The following is a 13,443-nucleotide window of genomic DNA, read 5'->3' as shown; positions in this document are numbered from 1 at the left end:
TGAGGGGTCAAGAGTGGGTGTTTTGAGGAAGGGGGGTGATGATGGCAGATTTGAAGGGGAGGGGACCATTAACAATATCAGCTGACATGGGGGGTCAGGAAGGGAAGTTGGGTGGTCAGCAGTTTAGCGGGAATAGGGTCACGGGAGCAGGAGGTGGGTCTCATGGTCAAGATGAGCTCGGAGAGGGCAATGAGGGGAGGTAGGAGAGAAACTAGAGAAAGATGCGAGTTCAGGGCTGGGGCAGGAGGGAACCTTGGGGGAAGTTTGGCTCGGTGGGCTCGGGGAAGGGAGGGAATCAGCAGAGGCAAAACTGAAGCCTTGTCTCGTACAGCACCTCAAACGGCTTCAGTCAACACAATCAAGAATTGTGTTAAAGGCCATCTGGAATGTCCTTAACCTCCCATTTCTCGACCAACTGTCCATCTGCTCATCGCACATATAAGGGCATTAGTGTAGTGTTTGTGTTGCTTATCCAGAGGCCTGGACTAATAATCCAGAAAATGCAAGTTCAAATCTCATCATGCCAGTTTGAGAATTCCAATTCAGTTCAAAAAATCTGGGAATAAAATGCTGGGATCTGTAAGAGTGACCATGAAACAGTCGGATTGTCACAAAAACCCAACTGATTCACCAATGCCTTTTAAGGAAAGGAGCCTGACGTTCTTACCCAGCCTGGGCCTATACGTGACTCCAGTCCCAAGCCAAGAGCAGTGACTTTTAACTGCCCTCTGAAGTGGCCAAACCGTTATGTGGTGGTTCAAGAAGATGGCCCACCAACACCTTCTCATGGCCACTCGGGATGGGAGAGCACTGCCCACTTCAGGAGAATGAATTTTAGACATTGCCTGAATAAACCATTCCCACTCTGAGCCCTCAGTGCGGCACCCTGACCTAGGGATGAAAGACCAGCCAAATTTCCCTTTCGACCGTAGGATGTGAGCATCACTGGTCTGGCCAGCGTCTATTGCCCATTCACCGTTGCCCTAAGAAAGTGGCGGTGGGCTTTCTACGTAGAGACAGTTCTCACACTGAGTGGCTTGCAGAAGGGGATTAAGAGTCATGCGCACAATGTGGGACTGGAGTCACATGTAGGCCCAGACCTGAAGGGACGTTATTGAACCAGTTGGACTTTAACATCAGTCTGCCCACTTTTTATGGTCATTATTCCTGGTGCCAGCCCACAAATCCATTGGATTCAATGACACAACTTGACGTGATGGGATTCGAACTGCCAAATTTTGGATCCAGTCCCATAACCACCAAGCTACCGTGCTCTGATCGGGATGTACCGGCCTGTTGGAGAGTGTGCAGGCTAGGAGAAACGATTCTTCCCCAGGCCCATGTTAGGAATGTCCATTGGGGCAAGATGCTGGAAGCCCAGCAGGCAGCTGAGGAATGGAACCCCAGGGAGAAACAGCACCAGGAGAGAGAGGGGGAGAAACAGCACCAGGAGAGAGAGGGGGAGAAACAGCACCAGGAGAGAGAGGGGGAGAAACAGCACCAGGAGAGAGAGGGGGAGAAACAGCACCAGGAGAGAGAGAGGGAGAAAACAGCACCAGGAGAGAGAGGGGGAGAAACAGCACCAGGAGAGAGAGAGGGAGAAACAGCACCAGGAGAGAGAGGGGGAGAAACAGCACCAGGAGAGAGAGGGGGAGAAACAGCACCAGGAGAGAGAGAGGGAGAAACAGCACCAGGAGAGAGAGGGGGAGAAACAGCACCAGGAGAGAGAGGGGGAGAAACAGCACCAGGAGAGAGAGAGGGAGAAACAGCACCAGGAGAGAGAGGGGGAGAAACAGCACCAGGAGAGAGAGAGGGAGAAACAGCACCAGGAGAGAGAGGGGGAGAAACAGCACCAGGAGAGAGAGGGGGGAGAAACAGCACCAGGAGAGAGAGGGGGAGAAACAGCACCAGGAGAGAGAGGGGGAGAAACAGCACCAGGAGAGAGAGGGGGAGAAACAGCACCAGGAGAGAGAGGGGGAGAAACAGCACCAGGAGAGAGAGGGGGAGAAACAGCACCAGGAGAGAGAGGGGGAGAAACAGCACCAGGAGAGAGAGAGGGAGAAACAGCACCAGGAGAGAGAGGGGGAGAAACAGCACCAGGAGAGAGAGGGGGAGAAACAGCACCAGGAGAGAGAGGGGGGAGAAACAGCACCAGGAGAGAGAGAGGGAGAAACAGCACCAGGAGAGAGAGAGGGAGAAACAGCACCAGGAGAGAGAGGGGGAGAAACAGCACCAGGAGAGAGAGGGGGAGAAACAGCACCAGGAGAGAGAGGGGGAGAAACAGCACCAGGAGAGAGAGGGGGAGAAACAGCACCAGGAGAGAGAGGGGGAGAAACAGCACCAGGAGAGAGAGAGGGAGAAACAGCACCAGGAGAGACAGAGGGAGAAACGGGGGGAGAGGGAAAGAGACAGAGGGAGAGGGAGCGAAAAAGAGAGACAGGATGGGGGGAGGGGGGGAGAGAGAAAGGGTGAGGGAGAGAGGGACAAAGTGTGGTTAAGGGGGAGAAAGGGAGAGAAGAAGAGGGGAGATCTAGACAGGGGGGAGAGAGAGAGAGAGAACGCAAGAGGGAAAAGGGGGAAAGACAATGGAAGAAAGAGAAAAGAGGGAGGGGAGAAAGAGAGACAGAAAGAAGGAGAGTGAGAAAGATGGAAAAGGAGAGAAAAGTGGAAATAAAAATGGGGAGATAGAGACAGAGAGAGACAGAGAGAGAGGGAGAGAGAGAGAGAGAGAGAGAGGGAGGGGGAGGGAGGGGGAGAGAGAGAGAGAGGGGGAGAGAGAGAGAGAGGGAGGGAGGGGGAGAGAGGGAGGGAGGGGGAGAGAGGGAGGGAGGGGGAGAGAGGGGGGGGGAGGAGGGAGAGAGAGAGAGGGAGGGAGAGAGGGAGGGAGAGAGAGAGGGAGGGAGGGAGAGAGAGAGAGAGAGAGAGGGGGGAGAGAGAGAGGGCGAGAAAGAATAATTAGCAGTGATTGGCTCTGTAATATCATAGGTCAGTTTTCTCTTCCCCTGCAGCTTGGAGCATGCTCAGTTCCACATGGGCCCCGAAATGGCCTGACAGTTCCTGGGATGTCTCCACCTGGAATACTGTTGATATTACAATGAGCTGTGATGGTGGGAGGAGTGGGGGAGAGATCCCGGACGTTCCCAGCCTCAACATGGAAGAAGATCTTGCCGCAATGCCACGCGCCCTTGTTTTAATTCATTCTTCAGATGTGGGCATCGCTGGCGAGGCTGGCATTTATTGCCCATTCCTAATTGCCCCTTGAGAAGGTGGTGGTGAGCCGCCTTCTTGAACCGCTGCAGTCCGTGTGGTGAAGGTTCTCCCACAGTGCTGTTAGGTAAAGAAAGAACTTGCATTTCTATGGCACCTTTTCTGACCTCAGGACATCCCAAAGTGCTTTACAGTCAATGAAGTACAATTTGAAGTGTTGTCACTTGTAACGTAGGAAATATGGCAGCCAATTTGCTCACAGAAAGGCCCCATAAACAGCAATGAGATAATGACCAGATAATCTGTTGGTTGAGGGATAAACATCAAGATCAACACACAAAGTTTTTCCAATTATATTAGAAGGAAAGAGGTAATGTGGGCCCTTTACAAACAGATGTGGGTAATATTGCAAATGAAAATAAGGAAATGGTAGACTTATGGAATAATTACTTTGCATCAGTCTTCACAGTAGAGGGAAACGAATAATGAATCAAGGACTGGAACGCACTAAAGCTAACGCAAGAAAACAGAATTAGAAAAAATAATGGCACCAAAGAGTGACACATCTCCAGGACCGAATAGTGAGGAAATTGCAGATGCTTCAGCCATAATCTTCCAAAGCTCTCTCGATTCAGGAATTGTCCCTCTAGATTGGAAAATTGAAAATGTAACTCCATTATTTAAGAAAGGTGAGAGAGAGAAACCAGGAAATGATAGACCTGTCAGTCTAACATCTATTGTGGGGAAGTCACTAGAATCTATAATTAAGGACAGAGTGAATGAGCACGTAGAGAAACTTGAGCTGATTAGAGAGAGCCAACATGGATTTGTAAAGGGAAGGTCATATCTAAGGAACCTAACTGAATTTAACTAAACTAGTAGACAGGGGAATGTCTATGGATGCTGTTTATATGGACTTCCAGAAGGCATTCGATAAGGTTCCAAATAAGAGGCTGTTAGCCCAAATTAAAGCTCACAGAATTGAAGGCAAGTTATTGACCTGGTTGGGAGATTGGTTAGATGGTGGAAGACAATGTAGGGATAATGGGTGTGTTCTCAAATTGGAAGGAAGTGACTATTGGTGTCCCACAAGTGTGCTGGGGCCTCAACTATTCACTATATTTATTAACGTCTTAGATAACACAATAGAGAGCGATATATCCAAGTTTGCCGATGACACAAAGAAAGGTGGCAGAGTAAGTAGTGTAGACGGGAGCATAACATTACCAGCAGATATTGAGAGATTAAGTGAGTGGGCAAAACTGTGGCAGATGGATTTTAACGCAGGTAAGTGTGAGGTCATCCACTTTGGACCAAAAAAGGATAGATCAGAGTACTTTTTAAATGGTGAAAAGCTGGGAACAGCGGAGGTTTAAAGAGATTTAGGGGTCCATGTACACAGATCACAATGTAGTGAACAGGTGCAAAAAAAATCAAAAAGACTAATGGAATGCTAGCCTTTATAACTGAAGGTTAGAATATAAAGGGGAGGAAGTTTTACTACAACTATACAAAGCCCTGGTTAGACCACATCTGGAGTACTGTGTACAGTTCTGGGCACCGCACCTTAGGAAGGAGATATTGGCTTTGGAATGAGCGCAGTGCAGATTCACCAGAATGTTACCAGGGCACCAAGGGTTAGATTATGAGGAGAGATTACATAAACGAGGCTTGTACTCCATGGAATATAAGAGGTTAAGGGATGATATGATTGAGGTTTTTTTAGGCTTTTGAAAGGAACTTGATAGGGTAGATAGAGGGACACTGCCCTGAGGAACTCCTGCAGCAATGTCCTGGGGCTGAGATGATTGGCCTCCAACAACCACTACCATCTTCCTTTGTGCTAGGTATGACTCCAGCCACTGGAGAGTTTTCCCCCTGATTCCCATTGACTTCAATTTTACTAGGGCTCCTTGGTGCCACACTCGGTCAAATGCTGCCTTGATGTCAAGGGCAGTCACTCTCACTACACCTCTGGAATTCAGCTCTTTTGTCCATGTTTGGACCAAGGCTGTAATGAGGTCTGGAGCTGAGTGGTCCTGGCAGAACCCAAACTGAGCATCGGTGAGCAGGTTATTGGTAAGTGCTGCTTGATAGCACTGTCGACGACACCTTCCATCACTTTGCTGATGATTGAGAGTAGACTGATGGGGCGGTAATTGGCCGGATTGGATTTGTCCTGCTTTTTGTGGATAGGATATACCTGGGCAATTTTCCATATTGTCGGGTAGATGCCAGTGTGGTAACTGTACTGGAACAGCTTGGCGAGAGGTCCAGCTAATTCAGAAGTACAGGTCTTCAGCTTTGCAGCAAGAATTACTGTCCTGCCCCTCCCCTAAGGACTGCAAGACAATCTTAAGGCCCCGATGTTGAAGACCTGAAGCTCACTTTTTTTTAATTCATTCATGGGATGTGGGTGTCGCTGGCGAGGCCGGCATTTATTGCCCATCCCTAATTGCCCTTGAGAAGGTGGTGGTGAGCCGCCTTCTTGAACCGCTGCAGTCCGTGTGGTGAAGGTTCTCCCACAGTGCCATTAGGAAGGGAGTTCCAGGATTTTGACCCAGCGACGATGAAGGAACGGCGATATATTTCCAAGTCGGGATGGTGTGTGACTTGGAGGGGAACGTGCAGGTGGTGGTGTTCCCATGAGCCTGCTGCCCTTGTCCTTCTAGGTGGTAGAGGTCGTGGGTTTGGGAGGTGCTGTCGAAGAAGCCTTGGCGAGTTGCTGCAGTGCATCCTGTGGATGGTACACACTGCAGCCACGGTGCGCCGGTGAAGGGAGTGAATGTTTAGGGTGGTGGATGGGGTGCCAATCAAGCGGGCTGCTTTGTCCTGGATGGTGTCGAGCTTCTTGAGTGTTGTTGGAGCTGCACTCATCCAGGCAAGTGGACAGTATTCCATCGCACTCCTGACTTGTGCCTTGTAGATGGTGGAAAGGCATTGGGGAGTCAGGAGGTGAGTCACTCGCCGCAGAATACCCAGCCTCTGACCTGCTCTTGTAGCCACAGTATTTATGTGACTGGTCCAGTTAAGTTTCTGGTCAATGGTGACCCCCAGGATGTTGATGGTGGGCGATTCAGCGATGGTAATGCCATTGAATGTCAAGGGGAGGTGGTTAGACTCTCTCTTGTTGGAGATGGTCATTGCCTGGCACTTGTCTGGTGAGAATATTACTTGCCACTTATCAGCCCAAGCCTAGATGTTCTCCAGGTCTTGCTGCATGCGGGCTCCGACTGCTTCATTAGCTGAGGGGACAGGAGTAGCAGAAGACCTTTGGGAGGTCTAGAATCATAGAATAATACACCACAGAAGGTGGCCATTCAGCCCATCGTGCCTCTGCCAGCTCTTTGAAAGAGCGATCTAATTAGTCTCATTCCCCTGCTCTTTCTCCGTAGCCCTGCAAATTTTCCCCCAAGTATTTTGAAAGTTATTATTGAATCTGCTTCCACCGCCCTTTCAGGCAGCGCATTCCAGATCAGAACAACTCGCTGCGTAAAAAAACATTCTCCTGATCTCCCGTCTGGTTCTTTTGCCAATTACCTTAAATCCGTATCCTCTGGTTACGGAACCTCCTGCCACTGGAAACAGTTTCTCCTCATTTACTCGATCAAAGTCACTCAAAATTTTGATCACCTCAATTAAATCTCCCCTTAAGCGTCTCTGCTCTAGAGGTCGGAAGACCCTCATCCCTGGTACCAGCCGAAGACCCACTAGGATTCCCCTTGAAAGTAAAATCTATCCTGATATCTGCACCCTGTGAGGTTTGATTAACCCCCATTCTGGGTCCACTGATCCTCTTCTCACTTCAACCACCTTCTTTTACAATTTGTCGTGTAGTCTTCAATTTTAAACTGAGACAATTCCAATAGGATTTTTGAAATACATTTATTTCCGTAGATATAATTAGTAACATCAATGTGAAATTTTACTTTCTAAATTAATAAGTTGTTTTGTAACATAAATGTGAAATTTAGTTAAACTCTTTTTACTTTCTAAATGAATAAATCTTATTCTTCCTCCTCCGCCTTTCTGTCCAGCGAGGAAGAATCGACGGCCACCTCTTCGTAATCCTTCTCGAGTGAGGCCAGGTCCTCCCGTGCGTCCTGGAACTCCCCTTCCTCCAGCCCCTCCCCCACGTACCAGTGGACAAAGGCCCGCTTGGCGTACATCTTATCGAATTTGAGGTTGAGGCGGGTCCAAGCCAAGGAAATGGCGGTGGTGTTGCTCAGCATACAGAGGGCACGCTGCACCTTTGCCAGATCGCCCCCTGGCACCACTGTCGGGGGCTGGTAGTTGATGCCAACCTGTGGGGAAAAGAAAATTCTTTAGATTTCAGTTGTACAAAATAGGAGGTTCAAAATCAGTCATTGACTCACTTAATTATCAGAAAGATAAATTTAAGAACCAGTTTGTGTCTTTCACTGTACAAAAACCCGACTCTGGTTATTCACTGGGCTCGTCTCCCAGTTTTACAGTTTCAGTTTCTGATGGAGGGTCCCTGTGTAATGAGGCTGGATTCAGGGATAATTCTTTTCTTCATTTCATCTTCTCCAATGAGGCCCTCCATTTTTCAGGATGCCTTTTCCTTGTTTCAGGGCAGGACTTTTCCTGGAACATTCAGGGCTGCAATCCAGGATTAGAACTGAGACAATTCCACCTACAGCCTCAGAGGGAGCTCCTCTTTGGGCCAGGAATGGGGAGGGTCTGAAAGGAGGGACAGCTTTTGACCCAGACTGAACAGACGTATTGTTCACGTGGGTTATCAGATTGTCAGAATCCATGTTTCCCCAGAGCCCCATGGATTGAACACAAAACCCACACTTACCTTGAACCCAGTCGGGCACCAATCAACAAACTGGATCGAGCGCTTGCTCTTGATGGTGGCGATGGCAGCGTTGACATCCTTTGGCACTACGTCTCCTCGGTACAGCATGCAGCACGCCATGTACTTGCCCTGGCGGGGGTCGCACTTCACCATCTGATTGGCCGGCTCAAAGCAGGAGTTGGTGATCTCTGCCACAGATAGTTGCTCGTGGTAAGCCTTCTCGGCCGAAATAAGGGGGGCATAGGTTGCCAGTGGGAAGTGAATGCGGGGATAGGGGACCAGGTTGGTTTGGAACTCAGTCAGGTCCACATTGAGGGCACCGTCGAACCGTAGTGACGCCGTGATGGACGACACTATCTGTCCAATGAGACGGTTGAGATTGGTGTACGTTGGACGCTCAATGTCAAGGTTACGCCGACATACGTCATAAATGGCCTCGTTGTCGACCATGAAGGCGCAGTCAGAGTGCTCGAGGGTGCAGTGGGTGACGAGCACGGAGTTGTACGGCTCGACCACCGCAGTGGAAATCTGCGGCGCAGGATAAACGGAAAACTCCAGTTTGGATTTCTTGCCGTAGTCTACAGATAGTTTCTCCATCAGGAGGGATGTAAAACCCGAGCCGGTCCCACCCCCGAAACTGTGGAAAACAAGGAAACCCTGGAGTCCCGTGCACTGGTCAGCCTGTGGGCAAAGAAGGTACAAAACATTAAAAGGGAGCAGGAAATAGAATCTATCATCAAAGGACAGTGAACACAGGACAGGAGCAAAGATACTGACCGTCCCTGGTGGGACAGGGCAGTGGGAGCTGGTGAGAAGGGGCAGTGGGAGATGGGGAGAAGGGAGAGTGGGAGATGGGGAGAAGGGGCAGTGGGAGATGGTGGGAAGGGGCAGTGGGAGATGGTGGGAAGGGGCAGTGGGAGATGGGGAGAAGGGGCAGTGGGAGCTGGGGAGAAGGGGCAGTGGGAGCTGGGGAGAAGGGAGAGTGGGAGATGGTGAGAAGGGGCAGTGGGAGATGGTGAGAAGGGGCAGTGGGAGATGGTGAGAAGGAGCAGTGGGAGATGGTGGGACGGGGCGGTGGGAGATGATGGGATCAGGCAGCGGGAGCCAGTGCACAACTTACCACCTTCCGTATGCGATCCAAGACCAGATCCACTATCTCCTTGCCGACAGAGCAGTGGCCCCGTGCGTAGTTATTGGCCGCATCCTCCTTGCCGGTGATGAGTTGCTCGGGGTGAAAGAGCTGTCGGTAGGTGCCGGTGCGGACCTCATCTGGGGACAGGGAATGGAGAGTTAAAAACCTGAACACAAAACGTTCCCGGCACTTTGATACGAGTCCGGCCAGACTTGAATGAGTTTAGTGAGAGCACTGACCACCTAACACATCAACAATCTCTCCCCTTACCGATCACAGTGGGCTCCAGATCTACAAACACGGCTCGGGGGACGTGCTTTCCTGCCCCCGTCTCACTGAAGAAGGTGTTGAAGGAGTCGTCCCCACCTCCGATGGTCTTGTCACTGGGCATCTGCCCATCTGGTTGGATCCCATGCTCCAGGCAATACAGCTCCCAGCAAGCATTGCCGATCTGCACGCCGGCCTGGCCAACGTGGACTGAAAGACACTCACGCTAAAGAGTGGAGAACACAGGATTATTTACACAGGTAGGAGGACAATGCTTTATACAGTCAGTGGAGGTGGAAGGGAGAAGGGTGTGTGGGCAGCAACACGTTCCATTACAGTAACCTGTGGATCCCGTCCATTCCCTGTCGATCTCACCTGCTCCCTATGGATCCTCCATTCCATCTGGACCCCCCCCTCTCTGGAGATTCCCCCAGTCTCTCTGAACTTCCCAATCTCTGTGGACCCTCCCCATGCTGTGTGGATCTCCCAATCTCCCACCCCTTGTGGACCACTGAACCCTGAAACCCCCTCCCCCTACCATAATGCCTGTACACTCCCTGTGGATTCCCCTCTCCCTCTGGATTCCCCTCTCCCTCTGGATCCATTGCTCAATATGGAACGCTGGCCTCCTGAGGAACTCCACCTATTGCTTGACCATCCCACACTCCCCTGTGGACGTCCGCCATTCCCTGGAAATCTTCATGCCCCTTGTGAAGGCCAATCCCTTCTCCATCTGCATCCCACTCCGTTCCCTTGGCTCCATCACTCAGAGTGGACCCCCCACAGCTTCCCTCTCTCCCCATGGATTCCTTTTCCTGCGGATCCCTTCTCTCTCTCTCTCTCTGGATAAACCCAATCCGTGGATTTACCCTCACGCTCCCTGTGCATTTCCTACTTTCTCCATGTGGATTACCCTCCCACAATGTGGATTCATCCTCTCTGTGGATGGCCCATCTCCCTATGGATTTCTTCTCGCTCCCTGTAGGCCCCCATCACTCCCTATAGATCCTCCATTTTCACAGTAGATCCCACTCTCCCTGTAGATCCTCCGTTTTCCCAGTAGATTCCCACTCTCCCAGTGGATGCCCACTCTCCCTGTAGATCCTCCACTCTCCCTGTAGATCCTCCACTGTCCCGACAGATCCTTCACTCTCCCAGTGGATCCCACTCTCCTGTAGATCCTCCACTCTCCCAGTAGATCCTCCACTCTCCCTGTAGAGCCTGCACTCTCCCTGTAGAGCCTGCACTCTCCCACTAGATCCTCCACTATCCCTATAGATCCTCCACTCTCCCACTAGATCCTCCACTATCCCGATAGATCCTCCACTCTCCCACTAGATCCTCCACTCTCCCACTAGATCCTCCACTCTCCCTGTAGATCCTCCACTCTCCCAGTGGATGCCCACTCTCCCTGTAGATCCTCCATTGTCCATATAGATCCTCCACTCTCCCAGTGGATCCCACTCTCCTGTAGATCCTCCACTCTCCCAGTAGATCCTCCACTCTCCCAGTAGATCCTCCACTATCCCTATAGATCCTCCACTCTCCCACTAGATCCTCCACTATCCCTATAGATCCTCCACTCTCCCACTAGATCCTCCACTCTCCCACTAGATCCTCCACTCTCCCACTAGATCCTCCACTCCCCCTGTAGATCGCTCTGTCGCTGTGGAACACCCACGCCCTGTACATTCCGTTCCGCCCCGCCCCGCCCCTTGTTTACCATAATCTCCTCCTATTCTCGCAGCTCTTGAGAATGTGCCGCGTGTTCCCGCTCCCGCTATTTATACCCCGCCCATTGAGCCAGGCCGGGCTCTGATTGGTTTGTGAGAACAAAAGTCTGTGGTTGCTTGGAGAAACAATAATAAACAAGCGCCGATTGGTTGCTTGATGCAAAAGGCGGGACCAAGTGTTCGCAACAATTGGTTATGGGAGGAGCCCCAGGCAACAAGGGAGAGCCTTTGTCTAAAGACCCCCATCAATCAGACCCCCATCAATCAGACCCCCATCAATCAGACCCCCATCAATCAGACCCCCATCAATCAAACCCCCATCAATCAAACCCCCATCAATCAGACCCCCATCAATCAGACCCCCATCAATCAGACCCCCATCAATCAAACCCCCATCAATCAGACCCCCATCAATCAGACCCCCATCAATCAGACCCCCATCAATCAGACCCCCATCAATCAGACCCCCATCAATCAAACCCCATCAATCAGACCCCGTCAATCAGACCCCGTCAATCAGACCCCGTCAATCAGAACCCCATCAATCAGACCCCCATCAATCAAACCCCATCAATCAGACCCCGTCAATCATACCCCCATCAATCAGACCCCCATCAATCAAACCCCCATCAATCAGACCCCGTCAATCAGACCCCCATCAATCAGACCCCCATCAATCAGACCCCCATCAATCAAACCCCCATCAATCAGACCCCCATCAATCAGACCCCCATCAATCAGACCCCCATCAATCAGACACCGTCAATCAGACCCCGTCAATCAGACCCCGTCAATCAGACCCCCATCAATCAGACCCCCATCAATCAGACCCCGTCAATCAGACCCCCATCAATCAGACCCCCATCAATCAAACCCCCATCAATCAGACCCCGTCAATCAGACCCCCATCAATCAGACCCCCATCAATCAGACCCCCATCAATCAGACCCCCATCAATCAGACCCCGTCAATCAGACCCCCATCAATCAGACCCCGTCAATCAGACCCCCATCAATCAGACCCCCATCAATCAGACCCCCATCAATCAGACCCCCATCAATCAGACCCCCGTCAATCAAACCCCCGTCAATCAGACCCCGTCAATCAGACCCCGTCAATCAGACCCCGTCAATCAGACCCCCATCAATCAGACCCCCATCAATCAAACCCCCATCAATCAAACCCCCATCAATCAGACCCCGTCAATCAGACCCCCATCAATCAGACCCCGTCAATCAGACCCCCATCAATCAGACCCCCATCAATCAGACCCCCATCAATCAGACCCCTATCAATCAGACCCCCATCAATCAAACCCCCATCAATCAGACCCCCATCAATCAAACCCCCATCAATCAAACCCCCATCAATCAGACCCCCATCAATCAGACCCCGTCAATCAGACCCCGTCAATCAGACCCCGTCAATCAGACCCCCATCAATCAGACCCCCATCAATCAGACCCCCATCAATCAGACCCCGTCAATCAGACCCCCATCAATCAGACCCCCATCAATCAGACCCCCATCAATCAGACCCCCATCAATCAGACCCCCATCAATCAGACCCCGTCAATCAGACCCCCATCAATCAGACCCCGTCAATCAGACCCCCATCAATCAAACCCCCATCAATCAGACCCCGTCAATCAGACCCCCATCAATCAGACCCCCATCAATCAGACCCCCATCAATCAGACCCCCATCAATCAGACCCCCATCAATCAGACCCCCATCAATCAGACCCCCATCAATCAGACCCCCATCAATCAGACCCCCATCAATCAGACCCCATCAATCAGACCCCCATCAATCAGACCCCGTCAATCAGACCCCCATCAATCAAACCCCCATCAATCAAACCCCCATCAATCAGACCCCCATCAATCAGACCCCGTCAATCAGACCCCCATCAATCAGACCCCCATCAATCAGACCCCGTCAATCAGACCCCCGTCAATCAGACCCCCATCAATCAGACCCCCATCAATCAGACCCCCATCAATCAGACCCACATCAATCAAACCCCCATCATTTAGACCCCGTCAATCAGACCCCCGTCAATCAGACCCCCGTCAATCAGACCCCCGTCAATCAGACCCCCATCAATCAAACACCCATCAATCAGACCCCGTCAATCAGACCCCCGTCAATCAGACCCCGTCAATCAGACCCCCATCAATCGGACCCACATCAATCAGACCCCGTCAATCAGACCCCATCAATCAGACCCCCATCAATCAGACCCCGTCAATCAGACCCCCATCATTCAGACCCCCG

At 51.3% G+C, this 13,443-nt stretch overlaps 1 protein-coding gene across 1 annotated transcript; it reads right to left on the bottom strand.

Moving 5' to 3' along the window:
• Positions 1-7,081: 7,081 nt before the first annotated feature.
• On the bottom strand, positions 7,082-9,593 carry LOC137309235 (tubulin alpha-1A chain-like). The gene is made up of 4 exons (XM_067977498.1): positions 9,435-9,593; positions 9,153-9,301; positions 8,033-8,713; positions 7,082-7,511 (listed from the first exon to the last, which is right to left on the bottom strand). The coding sequence occupies exons 1-4, from the start codon at positions 9,553-9,555 to the stop codon at positions 7,215-7,217; spliced, it is 1,248 nt and encodes a 415-aa protein (XP_067833599.1). The 5' UTR covers positions 9,556-9,593; the 3' UTR covers positions 7,082-7,214.
• Between the last annotated feature and the right edge of the window lie 3,850 nt (positions 9,594-13,443).

The sequence above is a fragment of the Heptranchias perlo genome, unplaced genomic scaffold (genome assembly GCF_035084215.1).
Source record: "Heptranchias perlo isolate sHepPer1 unplaced genomic scaffold, sHepPer1.hap1 HAP1_SCAFFOLD_154, whole genome shotgun sequence".
In the NCBI taxonomy this organism is placed as follows: Eukaryota; Metazoa; Chordata; class Chondrichthyes; order Hexanchiformes; family Hexanchidae; genus Heptranchias; species Heptranchias perlo.
The sequence above is the reverse complement of the archived record's forward strand: the minus strand, read 5'-3'. Positions and strand labels throughout refer to the sequence as shown.

Coding starts and splice junctions, on each gene's coding strand:
- LOC137309235 (XM_067977498.1), bottom strand. CDS start 9,555: ATGCCCAGTGACAAGACCATCGGAGGTGGGGACGACTCCTTCAACACC. Junction 8,714..9,152: donor TGGATCGCATACGGAAGGTG/GTAAGTTGTGCA, acceptor CTTTGCCCACAG/GCTGACCAGTGCACGGGACT. Junction 7,512..8,032: donor GGTGCCCGACTGGGTTCAAG/GTAAGTGTGGGT, acceptor TTTTCCCCACAG/GTTGGCATCAACTACCAGCC.